General features: G+C 41.9%; 1 protein-coding gene across 14 annotated transcripts in view; it reads left to right on the top strand.

Annotated features, from left to right (window-relative positions):
* The window catches only part of plecb (plectin b), a 124572-nt gene that overhangs the window by 64542 nt on the left and 37252 nt on the right, over positions 1-22778 (top strand). For 3 of the 14 annotated variants that reach the window (XM_056379774.1, XM_056379773.1, XM_056379786.1), the window contains exon 1: positions 1-1440. This exon is cut by the window's left edge. The exons of 8 other annotated variants lie outside the window; for them this stretch is intronic. In XM_056379774.1, the coding sequence (XP_056235749.1) occupies positions 1-1440 (1440 nt within the window). Of the gene's footprint in view, positions 1441-6439; positions 6471-19967; positions 20600-22778 lie in introns of those variants that run through there. 3 more of the 14 variants (XM_056379779.1, XM_056379778.1, XM_056379785.1) reach the window with 2 other exon arrangements.

Genomic DNA, 22778 nt, shown 5'->3' with positions numbered 1-22778 from the left:
TGACCGTGTCTACCAGTGTAAGGACTGAGGGGGCATCAACTGTAGAGAAAAATAAGGCTGAAGCTAAAATCAATAAAGATAGGGAGCAAAAGAAAAACATCCCTAAACAAACTGATGGGAAGACAAAGGAGGAAGTCCCTAAACAGACTGAGACTACTTCTCAAGTAGCCTCACTACCATTTGACAAGATCCCTACAGAGCCCCCAGTGGACCTTCCAGATAATGCACAAGTAAAAGAAAAGGTTGAGGATAGCAGTGTCAGCAAGATCACACAGGGACCATTATGCCCCAAGGGCGAGTTAAATGCTAAGTTGCCCCACATAGGGCCAGTGAAATCTGAGGCAATGCTTGTCAACAAAGTGGAAACAGTGACTGTGCAGAAAATAACTCAAGTGGAACTCATACAAGAAAGCTGCAAAGCTGAAAAGAAGAGCTCTGCACCACTGTCAGGATCTGAAAAACCCACAGATGAGACCAAATCCTCAATAAGCGCAGGGAAAGCTGCAGAGGAATCTTCAAAGGGCAAGAAGAAAGGGAAAGGGAAAAAACAGGCTAAAGCACCAGAAACAGAGACTATAAGCACAAAGCCTGTCCTTTTGCCTGAAGCAGAATTATTGCCATCCACTGACATTACATCACTGTCCAAGACCACAGTTAAAGACAGCCCTGTCACGGCCTCTGAACTGTCAGAAACGAATGTTTCTGCAAAGATGACTCCCGAAAGAATGCGCAGTGAGGAAATCGGGCAGGCAGCAGCTGTGCTCTCTGAGGCCCAGGCAGACAAAGGGGAGGTGGAGCCAGCGCTGCTCTCTGCAGAAAAAATCAAGCGGGAGGTTCCGAAACCAAAAACATCCTCCACTGTGAGGGAAGCACCCGCAGCCGGAGAATTAGCGTCAGCAGCACCAGCAGTAACAGCAGAGGCAGCTGTAGCTCAGGCACTGGCCAGCCCCCTAGTCGAGCAAGAGGAGCCTCCCAGAGTTGCACAACATTTGGCCACTCAGGCAGCAGAGCGCAGCACAGAGAAAAGGCTCTCTGATTCTGAGGCCTTAAAGCACGAGGAAGAGAAGAAGAAGCACTACAAGGAGGACACACCCTCTGCTACTGCAACACCCGCAGACAAGCCTCACCTGGGTGACAGCAGTGAGTCCGTAAGCCCTGACATAGACGAGGCCGCCATGAAGAGGAAAATTGTAGTGGTGGAAGAGATAGTTGAGGTGAAGCAGCTTGTTAGTCCAACTGGGGAGCAGTCATCTCCTCCACCTGCACAACCTGAGGTGGAAGGAGAGGAACTGGACCTGGATGTTCTGGAGGCGATCGCCATAGAGCGTGCACTTCTGGCAGGGGCTGCGGGGGCCACTGTGCAAGGAGCCTCACCTGAGGCAGACTGGGACCACTCACTGGAGGAGCCAGAGGAGAAGACTTGGCCCAACTTCATTGAAGGTTTGTTTGAATGCGTGCCACTTAACCTACTTCCTGCCTTGCTCTACTCTCTGTGCGCATGTGATGTAATTGCTCTGGTATCTATCCCACCTTTCTTTGAAGTGTGGGAGGTCTTAGGTAGGGGATTTGATGACGGTGCTATGATGCCCTTCAACATTACCATGAACTCCTTACTCCGAAGAACATTCCCATACTGTAATTGTCCCTGACGTCTTTTCCAAAGTATTATTTTGGGGTGATTTGATTACAGTTTATGGCTTAAAGTTACATGTTATAGAGCGCAGCCTCTATTTTGTGATGTGGACTAGAGTCAGTCTCTTTTTAGGAATAGATTCAATGAGATGGTGAAAGGAGTCCACTGATATGCGGCTGTGATTTAATTATCTGCGTGTTAAAATAGATGAGGTATCAGTAACACTGTCATAACACACCCTGTATGTGTATTTGAGACACTGTCAGATTTTGCACAGCCCAGTATGACATGGATTCCTCCTCCACAGATAGTTACAGGTGAAAGTTTAACTTCAAAACTGCATATAAAGTTATACTGCAACTTTAAGTATAAAATAAAATCTTATCTGTAATTTCCTCTTCTGTTTACATGCATCAGTGGCTGTTATTATTCTGTGAAGCAGATTAAAACCCCAAAATCTTACGTTTTTTTGGGGTGTGGAATTCCAGTTCTCTTGTAATAAATTGAGCTGTGCACACTGTTGCAAAGAAAATGATAATCTCTGGAGCCACCTTAGAGTGTTTGCCAAATGAGATAAGGCGGACCTGCAGTCATTCCAACAAGGTGGGGCTGTTTTCTGAGATTCAGGCTCGCCTGCTCCCTGTAGAGATAGTTTTGCATGAGTTAAAGCCAGACTATGAGAGAGGGAGGTGTGGTGCTCTTGGGAGTATTTCTCCTCTTTGCTCCAGTAATACTGTGTTCCTGGCACTGGTTTATGTTCTGGGTTTTTTTTTTTTTTTTTTTTTTTTTTTCTTTTTCCTGGTGTGCTTTTTCAGCCTGTCTCGTATGTGAGATAAGAATGCCCCTTGCATACCATTATGTAATGGTATAGGATATGGGAGTTATGTAGACAATGTGAGGACAGTGCTGTATGCCAGCTTCCTTTGCTGGATCCAGACAAAAGTTGCCATGTGATGCTGTGGTTAGTTCTGCTGATGTGAAACCCGCATTGCTCATATTAAATCATGATGCTGGAGCATATTCATGTGACTCCAGATTTTGGATGATGTCAAAATTTTCACAATGGGTAAAATAAGATGTTGTTTTGGCTACCTTGTTAATTTTTGTATCCCCAAGAGGGGGAATAGAAAGGGCTTCACATGGGCGTTGTCTGTTGGTGGGTGTGAGCAACGGACACAGAGTCAGGAAGTTGGAATAACTTACTCACGGCTCTATGGGTGTGTTTGTTTGGTTCCACACGTGACGGAAGATCTGGATTCAATTAGCAAAAATAAGTCCCTTTTGAAATTAGATAGAAATGGTATGACTCACCAATACAGTGAATAACATATGCAAGCCAAGATATCAGATATTTACACAGCAGTGCCATCAGAGGAGCACAGTGTTTGCTGACCCACTGCTGACATCTGCTGTCCACTAACTTCCATTGTCATCTGTCACATACACCAAACGCTACAAGCACAGATATAGATACTCAAAGAGGTGATTAGATAAAACTACAAGTAATGCATACTCAAATCATCCTTTTGTTTATGAAGTTTTGCATCAGCCTGGCTGTGCACCGTTGCCGAAGCAAGTTTCCTTCTGATTTTACCTGAGATACGATGAGCAGTGTCTGATATGACTCACAGACACAGTGGTTTTAGAGCTGTTATCCCACCTAGTGCGGTATTCCTGGTATGTTAGCAATAGCTGTCAGCAGAGTCAGTTACACCCTCGGGACATAGTTGCAGTTAAGTACTACTTTTATGTAAGTGTACTTTTGTGCTGCTACAATTTCTCTCTTCGTTTTTTTTTTTTATTGCATCAGTGATGTGGAAACCAGGAAGAAAAAAAGGATTTGAAAAACTTGTGCCACAAAAATGTTGCTTTCACAACAAGGGCTCCTTAAGCTGGTTTCGATTTCAAGGGAACACTTTGATTTTTCGTGTGGCACTTTTGATTTTCTGTTGAATGAAGGGTGCTGTATGTAGCCCACTCGTATGAACTGGACACGGCTGAGTGGCTGTTTAAACTCTGCCCACACATGGCACCAGGGCCAATTAGACTAAATCGCATCCCAGACGTGCCACTGAGGTCCTCCGTGTTTTTTCATCTCTGAAATCCTGCCCGTGCATTCTTGTGTGATTGGTTAAATGAACAGCTACAGTGTGCTGAAGCTCTGTGCCTCTCATTATGGTGGCACATCATTTTTATGTTGTGACTCACTCGGACCGTTCCTCAAATCTGAGGGCTGGAATTATGAGTCTGACCTTTCTTTGAGTAGAAAAAGAAAAGAATGAGGAACATAATGAATGTTCAAAAGTCAGTCATTCTGTCTATCAGTAGATTGTGTTGTGAGTTGGCAGCTTAAGTCGAATCTGCTGCTTCTGTTTCTGCTGCTGGCCGCCAGTCATGTTTTGCTCAAACCAAAGCAAATGACCTTAGCTGCCGTGTCCTATCTTTTACTGCTGACTCCACTTGTGAAATCATTTCTAATTTGTCATGGTAAACTTCAGAACATATCGGCCTTCATTTCACAATCCGAGACACAAACACACCAAGCAAACATTTTGACAAAGAGTTGTTGACACGAGAGTCTGAGCCAGTTCCGAAAACACAGAGTCAGAATGAAACTTGAGAATGGGACTGCCGCCTGTTGTCTTTACGTCTATATCTGCCAAAAACTGTTTCTGAGACATTACTGATGGCCAGGATGACACAAATCATTTTGCCGTGGTGTACACAGTTTAACGAGCTACCAAAACAAAGTTTTAGTTGCCGGTTTGAACTGCCGTGTTGAGTGTTTGATATCAAATTTAATGGCAGTCTGTTGCAGAATAACGAGTAGAGGTTGGACAGTGGTGCAGAATGAGAAATCTGTCGTAGCAGTCTAATAGTTAACTCACTGTGAGCCAAACCCTGGAAACAGGGAGATCGATCACATGTGGAATATATTGAGGGTTTGGCTAAGATGGTTGTGACATTAGTCATTTCCCAGGCTGCATGTTGGACTTTATTACAGGCGCTGACTAATACCACTTCAGGTCTGTGAGTTAGAGGAACAGTTTTTCACTTTTCAAGCCTCCACATTTACAGTATTCTGTAGGGTGCATTTATACTTGTTTTAAAGTTCACCCGAGTGTTTGACCTTTAAATTTTGACTCTCAGTTTATGCTGTATTTTCTCAAGAGAGACCTCACCACCTGCTTAGTTTAAATAGAGGAGAGCAATGTTTACAAACTGGAAAACGGAGCCACTGCACTATATGGGTATAGATTGAGACGAAGTATTTCCCTCTGGACACAAGCTTAGAATACCTTTCGGCCGTGTGTTCTAACATGAGTGATGCGTGCATTAGGCGCCTGTTGAGTTCAGGAGTTCACAAAGGAACGCGAGGATGTTGATGGAGGTTTTCCCTACGATCCTCTGTAAATCCCCATCATGGTTTCTCAGTATCGCTGTTTTCATTTCATACACACGACATCCATCTGTACCATCCACGTTACATGAGAGAAGACGAACCCCGGCTCTGCTCTCCAGTCACAGAGTGGAAATTCTTTTTAGTATATCAGAGAAATGGAGCCAGTTGTCAGCGCTACAACTGACAAAGCCGTATACATATATTTAGATATTCTCTATATTTAGACACTGTTGTGCATCGCTGTGATCCCAAAAGCAACAGGGGATGAACATTGAAAGCCACGGTCATGCTCTCAGTCTGTCCATCATTAAACTTGAATTAGGTGACGGACATTTAGTGCGAGGCACTGTTGTAGTTCTTGCTTTTCATATTTACTCATTTTATTGCTATTTCTGTCCACTTAATGTTCCTGCCAGTGTTTATTTCCCATAATGCCACTGAACATATCCAGTTTAACTCATGTCATTTACAGTACAATCTGACATTGTGTAACAATCTTATTATAATTGATGTGTCATGAGGGGAGCAGTAAAAGAAGATGACATTTCTAGCTCACCAAGAAGTAGAAGTGTGAAGATCAGCACCAGAGAAACTTAAAAAAAAAAGCAAAGTCTGGGAATTGCAGAATTGTGTTTTCTAGATCACATTATGTCATATATTATATAGTGTTTTATTATCATTTCATAAACCATGCTATAATTGAGATGTCTACTTTTGTAAGTGCTGACAACATTAGGTCCAAATGGCAGCTGTCATATGTTAATCACATTGTACCCCCGAGGACTCAGAGACATGATTCAATTCAATTCAAATTTACTAATCATAACAGAGGTTATCTCTGCTGAGGCCGTCTGCCTCGTCTGCTGGAAGATGTCACGAATAGAGAAACAGATGATACAAGAAAAGCTCAGATCTGATTCCTGGCTGAGAGATGTGACTTAACATCACAGAATTAACCTGCCACCACCATCGTCAAAAAGAGTGAGAGAGGAAGAGCGAGAGAGCTTGTGTTTGTGGGGGTTGTCTCTAGGGGGCGAATTTAGCCAAGTGTCCCGCCAGAGCACTTCCATCAGTTTCTAACTGTGACACTGTGTGATCATCTGGCTCTTGTGGATATTTATAACCCTCAGTCAGCACCAGCCCTCTCCCCCTGGCCACCCACCCCTCTCTACCCTCTGAGCCCCTCGCCCCTGCCCCCTTCCCCACGCTTGACGTGTCCTCCCTCCTCCCCTGGCCACGGGAGACCAGGCTGACGGATCCAAGCAGCAGGCGCAGCCTGTCAAAATTCAACACAAGCGAGAAACAAGGCGGTTCAGAGCAAACAAACAGGAGCGTCTCCTGTCCTCTTCACTCCCCTTCTGTCCAGCTCTCTTCTTCTCCACCCTCGACCTCCTCTTCCTCTCTGTACCGTCTCTTAGATGAAGATCATACCTGGTAGGTTCACAGAGTGGGGTTGCTGTGGTCTGTCTGTCTGTGTCTAACTGTGTTTGTCTGTCTGGCTGCTGCCTGTGTTTTTGGCAAACGCACCGTGTGAAGTCTTGTTGTGTTCCCAGTCTGTGCACACGACAGACGCACACATTCACATGTAACAAACAGCAACCTTCAGCTACTGCAGCACAGATTGTGTTCCATATTTAAACCTGTCCACAATGTGACTGACCTGAATTATGATTGAGGTTGGCTGCCTGCTATGTTTTTCTTTATTTGATGGTATGTAGAAAGTGGGCGAGAGCAGTGGGGCAATGTTGACCCCCCCCCCCCCTCCCTCTTGCCACCTTTATGAGGTGTCTCTCCTGTGTGTCTGACAGGAATGTCAACAAGCAGGGACAAATTGTAAAGTAAAGTGTTAAGAGTGTATTTTATTCCTTTATATTAGTTTACGCGTGTGTGAGAGACAGCCGTGTGTGTGTGTGTGTGTGTGTGGGGGCTATTTCAGATTGCCGTAAAACCACAACCACCTGCTATCGTTCTGTACAATCCCAGAGCTGAAGCGCTTGTTATTGTTGTGTCAAAAATAAAGAAAGGACTTTTTTAAAGTTTTGGTTTTTATTACCTTTTCATTGCTGAGTTATCAGCTGGTTGTGCTTTTTTTAATCCAATACAATAAATTGTATTCAATAGTCATAAGTCTGGAGAGTATTGCAATTACAAGGTAGGCTGGAGGAAACAATGAGAACCAGGCTGGACTGGCCTAAAGATGTTAAGACCTCTCATTGCTTTTATGGATATGACCCTTTTTCTCCAGAAATTAGTTGTCTGCCAAGAATGCAGATAGCAAACTCATTGTAATTGATAACACGAAGTGGCTGTTGTAATAAGGTCAAATGAGTCACAAAAGGTACATTAGATAAGTAAGAAAACACAATGTAGTGCTTTTTCATCCAAATTGGAAATAAGAGATACTTAGAATAATAGTCAAGCAGAGATAACAACTGGAGTTGGATTTGGAAAATGCTGATGGGATTTTTTCACTGTCTAGTTTTGGGTATTTGACCAAAAAATACATATTTTCTAATGTGAGAAACTATTGCAGTTGGGGCTGCAATGGTAAACACTCCATTGCTCTTACTGTGTAGAGCAGGTGAGGACAGGACTGTGTGGTCTATGTTATGGAGGTCTGAAAACAGCTGAACAATCAGCAGAAGCAGACAAGGAGAAGACTTTCAGTCATAGATCCAGGGTGGGGAAAACAGCAGGAATTCCTGCTCAGGCCGTCCTTTTTTTAAAATGTCCCTGCTGCCACACCCATGCCGTCCCACTTCCCTTCTCCCCCCCCTGACCTCCTAGTGAAAGCCCACCTGTCACAACAGCCCAGGCTCATCCCCCTCATCTCCTCTACCTTATCTCTCTCTCTGTCCCAACAAATGCCTGCAAGCCCCCCAGGACCCACTCTCCCCGCCCTGGTGATTTTGGGGCACATAGTTTCCCTGATTGTATTTTGGCGCTTGAGAAAACACAAGAGGCAAGGTAAGGTGAAGTGGTTTTATAAAGGTTAAGTAAACAATTAGAAGAACATCTCAGGGAAAGTCTCAAAGTAGCTGGATGATAGAGAAGTGTTTGCTTCATCTCTTCCTCTGTCTGTCTAACTGGTGTTTAATCTGCTGATTTTGTGTTATCACGGTGTTATCAGTGGCAAAGGATAACTGTGCGTATTTATCCTGTGTATATTGTGTACTAATGTTTGTGATACTGACCTGAACAGGTCACACACAGCTTCACGTGTGGTATGTTTACCCTCTTCATTAGTCACGTTCATGTGTAACCTTGAAACCCTGTCAGTCGTTGCGCACTATGACCGGTTGGAAGGTGCCACCAGGTCGTTCTGTGCCAGTTTCACGCCGCCTGCTGATTGTAGTATCTGCTCTTACTTGCAGCTGCAAAGGGATTAGTCCTCATTGCTCTCAGGCAGGGAGGCCTTCGATTTGGCTCATGTTGCAGCAGCACTGAGACAGCGCTAAATGTCATTGTGCACGGATAGAAACCAGTCCAGACTCCACCTGGCTGAACTTGGCTGATTTTCTTTTGTTGCACTGCACGATCGCTGATGTGCAGTTAAAACAATGCTTTCATAAGGTCCCACCCAAACCTCCATGACCTGTCTAGTCATGTTTGGTTATGGATCAAAGGTTTGTGTGGGTGTGTGGGTGTGTATGTGTGTTCTTGCTGGAAGGTGCCCTAGTCTCTCTTCAGTAAAATGAATCGTCTCTTAGCGCTGCTGTTAGTACACCTGCCGGGTTGGAGGCGCTGCCAGTCCCAAAGCTGGCTGCCAGCCTTTGAGCCACAAAGACATGAATCCATGTGTGTGTTCAATGGCAACACTTTGATGGCTTTATCTAGGATTTAGCCCAGAGAAACATTCAATGCGGATGCAGAGGACTCCCATCAGACTGTGTGCTCTAATATTGCAGATAAAAAGTAAGCTGGTGTTTTACACTCAAGCTGTCTGTCAGTCACTCCACCATCTTTTTCTACAAATATTCATGGTAACCAGAGAATGAATCTCACTGACTTTGATGACCCCCTGATCGTATTGCTAATCCTGTCTTAGTGTCAGTAATACAGCGACCAGGGTTCAGTGTTGTTGTTACGTTATCTTATAAAATCAACAGAATGAGGATGTCATCTGGAGAAAGTTTTCACACCATATAATCTGATCCAAGATAGCGTGTGTTTTGAAAGGACGGCGACTATGATGACTAAGTGTGAGGAAACTCAGACTTGAATCAGGATGGAGAGGAAACACAAGCAAAACTTTATTTTTACAGAGTAAAATGACTTTCTCTGTGTGTTTATAATAAAAGCAATAATATTATCAGTACTGGCCCGGGATAGATGGATAATACTCCGGATGGTTTTTGACTTAGCTGAACTTTTAAGATCGAAGATACATTGTGCCATTTTATATTTGCTAAAGCCACATCTCTCTAATATCTAATGGCTCCACATTTAACTTTTTTTTTTCTTTTTTATTTGATGTTAACATTATAATGTTCTGTCTGCTAATGTTTTATTGTGTGAGATGCTGCGGAGCTAAATGCAGCTGCTGTCCCTGTTGATCTGCGCTCTTCATAGGGATTTCTGGTCTTAACTGTCCCCCTTTTTATTTGGCGTCTATTCTGAATGATGACAGCTCTGTCCCCTATCCGCTCACCAGCTCCACGGCTTGAGCCCTCGCTTATTACGGCAGTGAGAGCGGACACCGCGCCGCTGAGCGCTGTTAGCTCAGATTCCGATCCGGCACGCTGCGCCGTGCGTGCAGCAGAGGCGGGAACATGGATGTTAACATTCTCTTCCGACCATGCCGGAATGAGGCCATGTGAAAGGTCAGGAGGAAAGGGGGCGTGGCTGGGTCAGAACTGTAAATACTCTGTGTCACACACAAGGTGCATCTCTCGGCATTCCCTCACTGAACTTTGACCTTACATCTGTGTTTGTTTTCCCTTCCTCACACTGCCAGTTTGCCAAGTTGGCGTGTCAAACCCAGGGGCCTAGCAGGATATAGTGTAGTAGCTTTTCTTAAACGCACACTTCGGGTGTTCAGGTGTTACAACACAACGTGTCAGACTTAAGATTCATATTTAGTGATGGATGTTCCACTGGGGTTTTTTCCAGGTTGTTAATGGGACGTCAAATTGCTTTGCATAATTGGTCGGTTAAACATTTTCATAGCCGGTGTGCTCAGGCACAACAGGTTAAACAGGTGGCTCTCATAGCTATAGAAAGCTCACTTTCCATCTTTGTTATACAGGAGCTGAGAGCTGAGAATGTTTCAGGTCATTTTTTTACAATGCTGGTAAAGTATAACATCCTGTTTGACATGCAATGGCCACGAGTGTCATTTAATCACACATACTGCCAAACAAATGCTCCTTCAGAGATAAATGTTCGGCCCTCACAGAGCTGTGTGGGCCATGGTGGTTCAGTTCTGGCTTTAACTTTGGCCTGGTTTGTGGAAAAGCCAGCATTCTTCCTGGAAACAGCAACAGCCAGACTCCCACTCTGGATCAGTCCAGCTTTTACTGTACACCAGTGTGTGTGTGTGTGTGTGTGTGTGTGTGTGTGTGTGTGTGTGTGTGTGTGTGTGTGTGTGTGTGTGTGTGTGTGTGTATTTTTTCCATGAGTGTATATAAGCAGCCTAGATTGCCTGCCACTGGTGAACCAGTAGGCATGAGTCATAACATAAACATTGAACTTGTGCCTCAGGGCCTCAGAGAAGCCCAACGGGGCTTTGGGTAGAGTTCTCATGTCCTCTGAGGATAGTCAACCAACCCCAGTGAGAGACAAAAAGCCGCATGGAGGCTGATCATTTAGAGCTGATTTTATTTATGAGCAGCACTGGGACATTGGATACACATCCGGTCCTGTGCTGGCAGTTTCTTTATGCCCCTTGTGACTCCATTACGGATTTCCCAGCACTCATTGGCCCATAGAGTAAAGAGTGATATTAGCATTTTATGTGAAGATGCTAAAGCACAATATCTTGTGAAAGTGTGACTTTATGTTTCTTGAGGCATTTTTGACATGAAACCAAAATTCTGACCCCAGTACAGTTTCAGTCAAAAAATGTAATGATAATCTAATTTTAAAGGAATAGTTGATAGTTAGCTTAGCAAAAACACTGGAAATGTGGAAACAGCTACCCTGGCTCTCTCCAAAGGTAACACGATAGTAGCAGGGCAAAGTTACTACTTGAAGGGTTGTCACTGGGAGGAGCCAAGAAATAGTCTGGCAAATAAACCCCCATAAAACCATAAACTATTGTTTTTACACTTTCGTTTTTATATGGATTAAACAAACAAGAGGTGTTAGTAAGCTTTAGAAGTGCTGGTATGTGGCTGTTCCCTTTGGGCAAGTGTTAACTATATCTTTAATATCTATGGTTATATTGCCATTATGATGCAATAAGGTGCTTTTTGACTACACTTTCATAGACAAAAGCAGTCACTCCTGTGTGGTTATTAAAAGTGAATGGGTAAAAATTAAAGATACATACTTTTAAAATAAATCTCAAATTGAAATTTTGAATATCTGAACCTGCAGCTCTGTCTATAATGAGGTTGCTAGGATTTGAACACAGGTCAGTTCAATTTCACATACTATAAATACACCCTGGCAAAGTAGGAAATTTGTGAATTGTTATCAGAAAATGTATGTCTACTTGGGGTCAAAAAGAATGATGTTTACTTTAAAAAGACACCAAGGAGATCAATGAAAAAATGCTGCTGTGTGAGTGATGGCGGTGTGTGTGAGACATCAGAGAGCTTCCTGGTCCAGTGTCAGAGGTCAGTGTCCTGTAAGAAGAGAACGCAGCATATTTAGGTCACTTTCCCTTTTAAATGTGACCTAGGAACAGCTCAGCTGTGCCCTGTTGTAAATTCTCATGTCCTTGTCACTTTGACTGGCGACAGTAGGTGTGTGTGGCAGCTGGAGCACACTGCTTTCTTTGAACAGACATAAAATCATTACGATATGATCTTCACACTCAGGGTTTATTGTTTGTTGCTTTATTCTGTTCAAACATATTATGCTGTTAGAATTTGTGATTGGTTCTATAAAGCCCTGAGGACATGAAAAAGAACTAATCATTATATTATCATAAGAAACGTGTCTCTGTTGCTTCAGGAACTGCAGTCAAACTGCCAAGAAGCATGAGAACTGTCACATAAACCATCATCCCTCAGGCTTTTTATATGTCCACAAACTGAAGTATAAACACTGACTGTGGACACATACCACACACTGGTAAGTAGGTGACATTAGGTCAAGGCAGTTCTAACAAAGATCCTTTTTTTAAGGTTAATCTTAATTCACTACACTCAGGTCAAGTTTTAGGTTTTATAGTAGTTAATATTAAACAAGCATGAATCACTGGGTGACTGGAAATATGCCGTTCAATCCTCAACTGAAAGGGAAAAATTAACTGGTGAAAATGATAAAAAATGAATGAGTGACATGGTCTTTTTGTACGGATCTAGTATACAACATGATTATAAACTAATCAAAGGACGAACAACATTCGTAAAGATGACATGAAAATAATGTTGAATTACCTGTCTGTTATCATTCCATTTTTCCATTTATAAGGGGGCAGGGCAAACCAGTGTTCATCTGTCAGGAAGTGGTTCCTGCTTCTTTTTTTAAGTCTCCCCACACCAGCTGACACAGTGTGCCTGAAACGGAGGGCTACCCGGGTGGGGGGGTCTCGTTGTTGCGCTTTTCCGTTAGAATCATAATGGCTGAATTATGGAGTTGCGAGCGAGGGAATTATCATCATGAGATGAGCTCGTACGAAGAAAGACGCAGATACCTGTACAGTAAGATGTGCTGTTTAGGTGAGTTGAGAGACCTGACGAATGGACTGTGGGGTGGGGAGGAGTTACTGTAGTTTATGGGTCTGTAGTGATTTCAGAACAGTGAAACCACGTGGTTGTTACTGCCACAGTCATGTTTAGAGAGACTGAACAAAAATTTTAGATAGAACTTTGGCTTCTCTTTTTGTTTTTAAGTTTTAAAATAATTTTGTAGTGCGCTTTTTGAAAGCACTAATATCCCATAGATGCTTCACTCAGTAACTGAATACTTTTTTCATTTGTTTATCTGTCCTCCGCTGTCAGTACAATGTGTCTCTGTATTTCTTTAGTTTAAACCAATTTTTATATGTTTAAATACATTGATTTAATTCAATAATCCAGTACATTTTATTAGACTATATACATTTAAAAAAAAAAAAAAAGTTTTAATAACTTCATGTAATGCATCTAATATGACGCGTTACATTAAGTATAGATAAAAAGTAAGGAGAAAAAAATCCCACAATGAAATACATTACGACCATACTCAAGTACTCTGGCACACCTGTGGATGGTAGGACACACTAAGTCTGTGGGAGCTGCCTTTCCAAAGTCAAGCAGTGAGGTGCAGTGAGGTGCAGTAACATGTGCCTGAAGATAATAAGTAGGTCTGATGTCTAATAAAAGAAGTGCAGTCTCCTGTAGATTGGCTGGAGGTTGCAGTCAATGCACTCGCTGTTCAATGTATGAAGCTGTATTGTTCAAAACGAAACCCTATTTAACGCTTTGTTGTAAATGAGTAACTGCTGTAAACCTGAAGTGGTTGTTGAGGTCAGCGTTATCTTTATGAGCAGGTTTAAAAGCAGCATGTTCACATTGATAGTGTCAGGCTTTATCTAAGAGATGTTAAATGGGCGGAGACGTCATACTATACATGAAAAACATTGGCTCCTATACATTCATCTACTGCATATTCAGTAATCTGATTGAGAGTATGATTGATAACAGTAACCTACACATTATTCAATCTTTTTTAGCATATTATATTACAACTATTTTACACATCTATTCAATATTCATAGAGGACTTAACACTGCTTTTTTTCTTTTCTTTTTTTTTTAAATTTATGATAGTATCGATAAGATATGTTCTTATGTTCCTAAGGTTAATTATTTGTTTTTCTAAAGTGATGCTTTCTTAAATTGCATTGATGATGTCTGTGGGGGTGGAGGGGAGTGGGGTGCATGCCCCAACTTTATGCAAATGAACAATGTATCTTTAAATAGAGTTTGGGAATGTGTTTTTGTTGATGGTTATTTTTCTGAGGAAGATTTTCTATTGACCAAGGTTTTGTTTAAGCAGTTAGTATTTAGTGTTTAATCTCACTCCTACTTATTCATACTTTTGGGTATGTTTTTATTTTCAATCAATACAGTTAAAGGCCTTTGTCAGATTCATTAGCAAGATATTGTAATTTTTCCTTAAAAATTTTCTGTTGTATTCATTTTTTTAGTTTTTATCTGGAGGTTTTTCCATAGTTCATAGTATTTTCTTTTTTGTCTGAGTGATTTACAGAATTTACCTGGGACAGTATTGGGCGTGGTTGTGCTCTGGCTCCATCTGGTGGTCAAACTACTTCACTGCTCTGCCTTCAGTTAAAATAAGAGTGGAGTGGTGGGTGGAAGACGGTGTTTTCCTTTCCACGTCAAGTGGGTCATGTATTGGAGACTCCTCCGTCTCTGCGTCTAAAAATACATCCATGAGTAAGAGTCAGTCACAGCTACCACTGAAGCACATGGTGTTGTGTGTTTACAGTCGCTGCCATGGAAACGTCTCTCAAGTTCCCTTTTTTCCACATTTACATGGGTGTTTGGAGACTGCCAAGGCTGAGACAGCATATGGAAATACCATATGTCATAATAATAGATCACCAGGGAAATGAGGAACCTACGTGATCTAGGCTTAGTAATACAGACAATAAGTTCTTGTAGGATCCTAGTGTAGTTCGTCACTTATTAAAAGATGGTAGCAGCGAATTCTGCTTACTTTGTTTTTTTGTGCAACTAATCTGTTAATTTTCAAGCAAAAAAAAAAAAACTTTTTACATTTGTGAGTTTTTGATCCTTTTCTTTGTCTTGTATAAATGTTAAAAACTGTTTCTGGTGGGTCTTTTCAATGGAAAATCCTCTGCTGCACAGATTATGATGTATTTTGTGTTTACACTTTGTTTAGAGGAGAAGGAGAAGAAGAAGTTGGTAGATAGAATCAAGCAGTGGTAGCTCCTGGCTGAACAGCAGTGAACAAACAGCACAGCAATAAGCGCTGAAGGAAAAAGAAAAATCCAGTATGAATATGTCGTGTTTTTACAGAGAAGGTATTTCAGTGTGGAACGAAGGAAACAAGGCAGGGAAAAGTTGGTGGTTATAATCACATCCAAACCCACAGTCTTGGCCTGTTCAAAATTTATAGCTCTGAAAATGCCATTTTTAGTCCAATAATTAAAACACAGTGATCTGGTCACAGAATACCACCAACACAGCCCTGAATTATCGCTGACTTACACTTTATTTAGCTGCTTCATTTTGTAAACCACTGAAAAACAGCTTTAGTTTTAGTTTCAACAAAGCATCATGATAGTGTAGTCTTTTAAATTACAGACTAACTTTACATACAAGTGGCTACTTTAATGTTAGCTGATTTTTACACCCTGCTCCACATTTGGCTTGAGTGACATGTTTTGTTGCTTTCACCTGCAGAGGGAGCCACATGCTGTTTTAAACGTTGTCGTCTATGCCAGTCAACTCAGCTATTTCTCCGCCGCCCTGATACATTAGAATTCACCGAATGAAACATTAGCAAACGGACGCACTCCCAGATGTGGGGATTTCCACAGAGGCTTCTGTAGCTCAGCACCGAGCTATTTTAAAACTCAGCTGCTGTCGCTAATCCACAGGCCTGTTGAGTCTGAGTTTTCAGCTTCAGTCGTTAGATCTAATTTTGACAACATCATCTTCAGTCTGATGTCAGGCTGGATGATAACTGGACAGAGCATCAGGACAAAGCTATGACAAACATCCCTGTGGTTGGTGTCAGCTCCTTTGTGTGTTTCTCACACAGTCAGACTGATTATTTAAATGAGTTCAAGTTTTATTATATCACATTAATTAATTGATAATCATTTGGTCCATTAGCTTGGACATCACTGCTGTATATATCTAAATAAATTATCCAAATTAAAGATAAACAAACACTTTTTCAGTGTTTTTATAATTATATATTAACACAGTTATATAAGATAGCATAGCCTCACTGATCTCATTAGATTGTCTTGTCTGAAAAACAGACTGCCTTTGAGAGTGGATTCCAAGGGAGTCTGTGTTTGGCTGTTTATTTTCTCTATTTCTGTATTTTAGATTTAAAACTGAGACGTGTAGTGAGCATCACAGCTCAGGATAAAACTTCTTTTGATTTGTATGAATCATGTCTGTGATTCAGGTGGCTGCTACCCTGCCCTGCCGGTCTCCCTCTCCTTACTCCTCCTTCACCTCCTCCTCCTCTTCCTCCTTGAAGAAGCACTGAGGTGATAATCCTGGGTGTGTTTAGGCTTCTTCTAGTTTTATCAACATTCCTTTCCCTGTGGGGCGTGGTGGCCAGATATTGTAGTAAACCTTCACCTCAGTTAACTAAGAGACAAGGGGGAGTCGAGGGAGGGATGAGAAAAATGGGAGAAGACAGAGAGGAGAGGAAACCTAATCTGGGAGAGCAAATCCTTTCCACCGCTTTTTATCCTCTACAATGAAAGGTGTTGTCTGTCCTCCCTCTGTTTAAACCCTTGTATTCACTCTGCAGCTCAGCACTTTCAAAAACCATAATGACACATTCCTCGAATTCTTTTGTCGTCTAATTAGTTTGCATTGTTTGGAAACAGAGTCCCTCAATGCTTAAACGCAGGTTGTTCTATCCCTGAACGGCTGCAGGCTCAACTATGTGTTTGTCAGTATTCGGCAGAGTACATATACTCTGTATGCAATATATAAACGGCAACATATAGTGTCCTCTGTCAGCTTTATGTATCTGTAGTTGTATCTTATTATTAACAGATTAACAGTCAATGCTAAATGAGTGTGATATCCTGCAAACTTGTTGATGGAAGGCTTAAGCATAAAACTATGGATTTCTTTCTGACACAAATATGATCCATCAAAATGAGGTTTTCACAACCACAAGTAGCACAATGACACAGTATACTGCTTAACAAGCAGTCTGCAGCCGTGCTTGCGGCTCTGTGAGAGGATCTAGGCGCAGCGCCGGTTTGAGCTGGATGCTAACGTCAGGAGGCTAACACGCTCACCGTGTCAATGCAAACAGGCTAATGTTGTATATTAATGTTTACGATGTTTACAATCTGAACACTAAGTACAGCTGAGGCTGATGGGAATGTCATTAGCTTTTGAGGGATTTTGTCATAGGCTTTTTCACCAGATGATGGCACTAAATGAAAAGTAAGGATCACCAAACTTATAACAGTTCATCATCAGGAGAACATGAACGTCTAAACTAAATTTCACAGTGATCCATCCAATAGTTGTTGGGACATTTCACTAGAAGCCAAAAATGTTGACAGTATTGTGGCGCTGTAGGGGAGCAACAAAGTCGGTAGGATTCATCCTCTGAGGACCACGATTGTCTGTACCAAATTTCATGGCACTCCATCCAATAGGTGCTGAGCTCAGTTTGGACCGAAGTGGTGGATTAATCAACTGATCAACGTTCCCAAACTTATTTAAATATAACTCCTAAATTCACTGAAATACTAAGATGGCTAAGGATTTACGAAAACAATACTTGATGCTCTGACCACCTTAACACAAACTTCCTCTGAATATACACAGCAGCCGCTCAGCATATAAACAAGTGGTTGTGAGGCTAACAGCTGAAGCATGTAGCACCAATACTAAGTCAGTCCATTGTACCAGAGTACGAGCGTGTGCTTGATAATGCAACATCAGTGTGGGAAGAAGAAACCCAACATCACTTCCATCATGAAGAAATGATCAAACCGCAACCTTCTCATTTAGAAAGAAAATACTTTCTCTTCATATTTTCACCAAGCTCTCTCTCTCTCTGCCTGTATAAAAAGCCAAAGTGTTCCATCTGGTTTTGATGAAGCCAGATGAGGGAGCAGAGTAATAAGCATGTTGAGACCTTAATGATATGTCTCCTTTTTGGAGGAAAGATCTCATGACTAAGATGTTCCACACTTTCTGCGTCCGAGCATGTTCCCATTCGGGTCCCCTGCTAGTGTTTCCCATCGGGTTTAGAGATTCAGCTCAAGTGCTGTGGGTGTCGGTCCATGTTCCACTGCCAGAACGTAACTGAGTTCTCAGTTACCGTCAACTGCTGCCTCTGCATCTTAGAAAGCCTGGAAAACCATTTCTGTTCTGTTTGATTCTATTCTACATTAGGAAATGACCCTCTAGTTTACCTTTTACTGTTCTCATTCATCACAGCTGGTATGTTACAACTATTTAAATCATTTTAATGCAAGTATCAGGCTGCAAGGGTCAAAGCATTTTACAACAAATACCCGTTTGGTCTCTACAGTAAATCCTGTATTTGGTACGATTGCTTTCCCTTTTTTTAATTGCCTACCCACATACCACTCCTTAATTCCTTTGCTTGCCTGGACGTTGTATGAAACTACAAAGGTGTGTCTCCAAATTTGCTAACGTGGCTCAAATGAGTCAACACACACACACATACGCACACGCACACATGCGTGCTCTCACACACCCACACAGACATACTTGCACTGACACATTAAGTACCTTCATGTTCATACAGGTTATTTTCAAAACCCTGCAGAAAAAGTGGTTTTAGAGACCTGATAAAGTGATGTCAGTCAGGGTGGGGAAATGGGATATATACCCACCTGCAGGCTACAGAGGCAGGATTTAGCAGGGGGAGAAAACACCCTGCCCTCCAGCTTAGCTATCAGGACATACGAGTCATATAGGGGACCATTATGAAGGAACTTAGTGTAAATAAGTCCTTTGATAAACTCTGAATAGATACAGGACTTTCGACTCACATGTTGCGGATGCAACTTAAAAGCAAGAAAATGTAATTTAACAATGATAAACTTTACAAACATGTTACTCACTAATTCATATTACATTATTGAGTCACTATACTCACTGAACTCGTTTCTACGCATGCTATGCTACATTTTAGTTTGCAGTTCAAAAGTGATGGTTACGCAAAACGTGTGTCCAAAATGTCTGCTTCTCATTTGGATTTAAGAACCGATTGAATAGTCTAAAGATCATTTGTGTGTGCTTGCTTTGAATTTTCCAGACATAGACGCGAACGTAAAAACTGCTCAAGGAACCTGTTTTATTACAGTTCCTGTTTTAAACGATCTTTTTGTCTGTGCCTTCTTGGCAGAATCCTCCGGTTTACAGGAAGTGGTGCATGTGTTCTCCAATTTGTTTAGTATAAACACCACAGGGCAGGAAATGTGTTGTTCGGCAGACAATCTGGAAGAAAAAATGGCTGGAAAAGAGCTGTGCCTACATCAAATCAAACATCATCAAGAGCTGAAGAGAAAAGATTCAGCACAGCTCGGCAGTTCGGTTTTAACAAGCTGTGTGAGATTAATTAAAACACTGACGAGATAGAAGCAGAGATACAAACGGATAATGATGTTTTCATCACCGGCATCATGCCCTCTGAATGATTTCCTTTGGATACAAACACAAGCTCAAACACTGAGTTACCAACTCTTATGTTTCGGAGTCAAGCAGTGATGTTTTGGGTGTGGTCTAACATCACTGTCTAGAATCCATAGCAGCCGTTCCTAAAACTATCTCATCCCCCATCTCTTGTCTTTCTTCGTCACAGTTAGTAATCCCTAATGTGAAATGTCTGAGGAATGCGGTGAATAAGTAATGATTAACAATGATACGTGTGTGTGTGTGTGTGTGTGTGCGTGTGTGAAAGAGCGCGTCACTTTTTACCTTTCTACCTGTAAATAATTTGTTTAAATGCTGTTTAATGCAGCATAAAGCATAAAAAGTCATCAGCACCAACTTTTATGATATTTTTTTCTTATCTCAGTGACTCAGTTTGTGTGTGTGTGTGTGTGTGTTGTTGCGCAAATGAGGTGAAGGGATAGTACATGTGATTACCAAACCTCGTCTTTCCCTCCCCGCCTCTCCTCCTTCTTCCTCGCCTCACGCTGCAAGAGGAAGGGGTGTGTCTAGAGCCCTACCCACCATGCCCTTCGCACACTAGCGCCACTAAATACACACTCGCACATCACACACAAGGACAGGTCCAGACTTCATAGCCCACAGGCACCATTTGCTATGAAAGGAGTAGAGTAAGCGGGAGGAAAAAGGGAAGAGAAAAAAAAAACATAAGGAGGAAAAAGAAGGGCAGAGCCGAGCCCAATGAGGGAGTGAGGAGAAGGAGAAAGAAATCATAGGTTTGTCAAGTGCTGAGTTGTAGCCACAGGACTTCAGACTCTGGGACGAACTGAGGGCCAGAGAGACAGATAGACGCGAGACAAGCAGAAGATCCTATCAAGGAGAAAACCGCCAAGGATATTTTATCATTAGGATTATTATTGTGTGTGCCGACAAACAGAGACAATGACCTCTCAGCAGCAGAGGTACAGGAATTTCTCCTCTGACGGCATGGGCAGAGAGAGGGTGCCCTCAGATGAAGGTTACTACCAAGGGATGCTGAAGGCTACAGACGGCAGGAAAGGTACCAGTATGGTGGCAGTTGATGGAAAACAGCTTAATTGCAAAAGCTTAACCTTGATCTATCTGTTCCCATGTGTGTGAGAAGCTGCTGGGCAAGAATTAAGTGTTTTTTATCCAGGAAGAGGTGAGAGAAGCGCTTAACGTAATTTCAGCATTTTAACATGTTGTAAGCTTGTGAGCCTGAATGGGTTTATGTTGTCCAGCGGAAGATGGCATTTGTCACTGTTGTCCCAGGAAAGTTTGAGTGTCATTATGTAATCTGCACAAATGGTTATTCTGATTGGACTGTTGTGTCCATTGTTTCCCAACGCAGTGACTTAAAGGAGGATACTCCCCTTTTTCTAATGCATCAGCAGCTTCCTCACTTCGTATTGGTCAGCAAAGCCCATTCACAGTTTATTTTGTGTAGCATGCTTGTGTTTTGGGGTGAATGAGTCACTGTGGCTGCAGTCGTAGCGAGGATGAATGATGTGTTACATTTTCCTTTTTTTTTTTCCCATTCACATTGTTCCTCTTTTTTCCTTAGAACTCTTCAAACTGATTATTTTTATCATCTGTATTATTTATATCTTTAAAGCATTTTCACAAATTTATTTTTCAAAAAAAAAAAAAAACCTGTTTTACTATGCAGTGATATGCTTTGAATCTGCCATTGTGATTGTGTGTTTCCTTTTCTGATGTGTCAGACCTCACTGAGAGCAGCCTGAGAACTATTGAACAGTGGTGAACAAAGTATTCAGGCCCTGTAAACCCCCCCCCTGTTAAACCCATGTAAAAACTGTTACAAATAAAGTCCTATATTCAGTATATCACTTAGGTAAAAAAGTAATTCTACCTAAAGTACTCATAATGCATAAAAAAATGACTCAAAGTTGTTTTATTATTAATTTCTGATGGATTCATGTTATAGTAACATTTAAATATTGTATCTTGCACTAAAGTTGAACTAGTCTGGTCATTTTTAATCTAAATGTTCTATGTTTTGTGTGTAAATTCTTAACCTTCAAAGTAACTACCAACTATAGCCGTCAAATAAATGTAATAGAGTAAAAAGTATAAATATAAGGTAGCAGCATATGATATTAAGGTACCTTGAATTGTACTGGTGTACTTTTCTTAAGTAAATGCGCTTAGTTACGGTACTTTCCACCACTGCTTTCGACTTTCTTCGGTTTTGGACCATAAACACCACACTTCACTGATACCCCTCTGTGTGTGGTGACATTTGATACTTGCCCCTATCCACTTTCATACCATTCACTCAGAGCAATGAGTCCTCAAAGAGTTGCATTAGTTGAAACAGAGATTGAGTAATGTGGTGTGAACAGAATTCACAGACTCACAGGTCAAGGTGCAGCTCCCATGGGAAACTGCTTTAGTTTGTGAAACATCCCAGTGTTGTTGCTCTGTGTGTGTTTGTGTGTTTGTGTTTATGTGTGTGTGTGTGTGTGTGTGTGTGTGTCACCACTGTGTGTGACATTTTGCCCCCTTGAGAGGAAATACAACCACAGTGGTCACGTAGTGGAAGGCCAGTCCCTATCGGTTTAAATGATAAATAAGAAGGTTAAAGGTCTATTGGTGTTTATATGAGGTTTCCATGGAAACACAGCTCCATAACACATTTTGAAGAAATTGTCGGCGACACCCTACTGAGAAAACAAATGTAACCTCCGGGCGCCTATTTTATGTCGGAGTTGAATCACTGCCCTTTGCTTTTCATCGCTGGGTGTGTCACCGTGCAGTAGACGGTCGGATCATTCCCCCAAAGCTGATAAGACAGAGGACTTTGTGTCGCTGACCACAGTTCATTCTGGTGCAATGTGAATGGAATTAGATGGCGTGTGAATCAGTGAAGGTGAGTCCCGCAATAAAATGACATGAATTAAAAAGTGTTCAGCAAACCACAACCTTCGGATCACACGGGCTCACATCAGAGAACGGGAAACACGCAGATCCATCCACCATGTCCATAATAAACGTTGCAGTGACACGCCTTGTGGTTTATGCCTTGAACGCCAATAGGGACACACCACCAAGTGGGCGTGTGCGGGTTTGTTGTTTTAGTAGGTGTGTGTTCCTTGCCAAGATCTTGTTGTTTCTTGTTGGGAAATTGCACCCTCTTATAGTTATGCCATGATCTGAGCAAATCATGCAGAATGTTATGACGCTACATTTTTACC

Source organism: Seriola aureovittata, chromosome 7 (genome assembly GCF_021018895.1).
Source record: "Seriola aureovittata isolate HTS-2021-v1 ecotype China chromosome 7, ASM2101889v1, whole genome shotgun sequence".
Lineage (NCBI taxonomy): Eukaryota > Metazoa > Chordata > Actinopteri > Carangiformes > Carangidae > Seriola > Seriola aureovittata.
The sequence above is the reverse complement of the archived record's forward strand: the minus strand, read 5'-3'. Positions and strand labels throughout refer to the sequence as shown.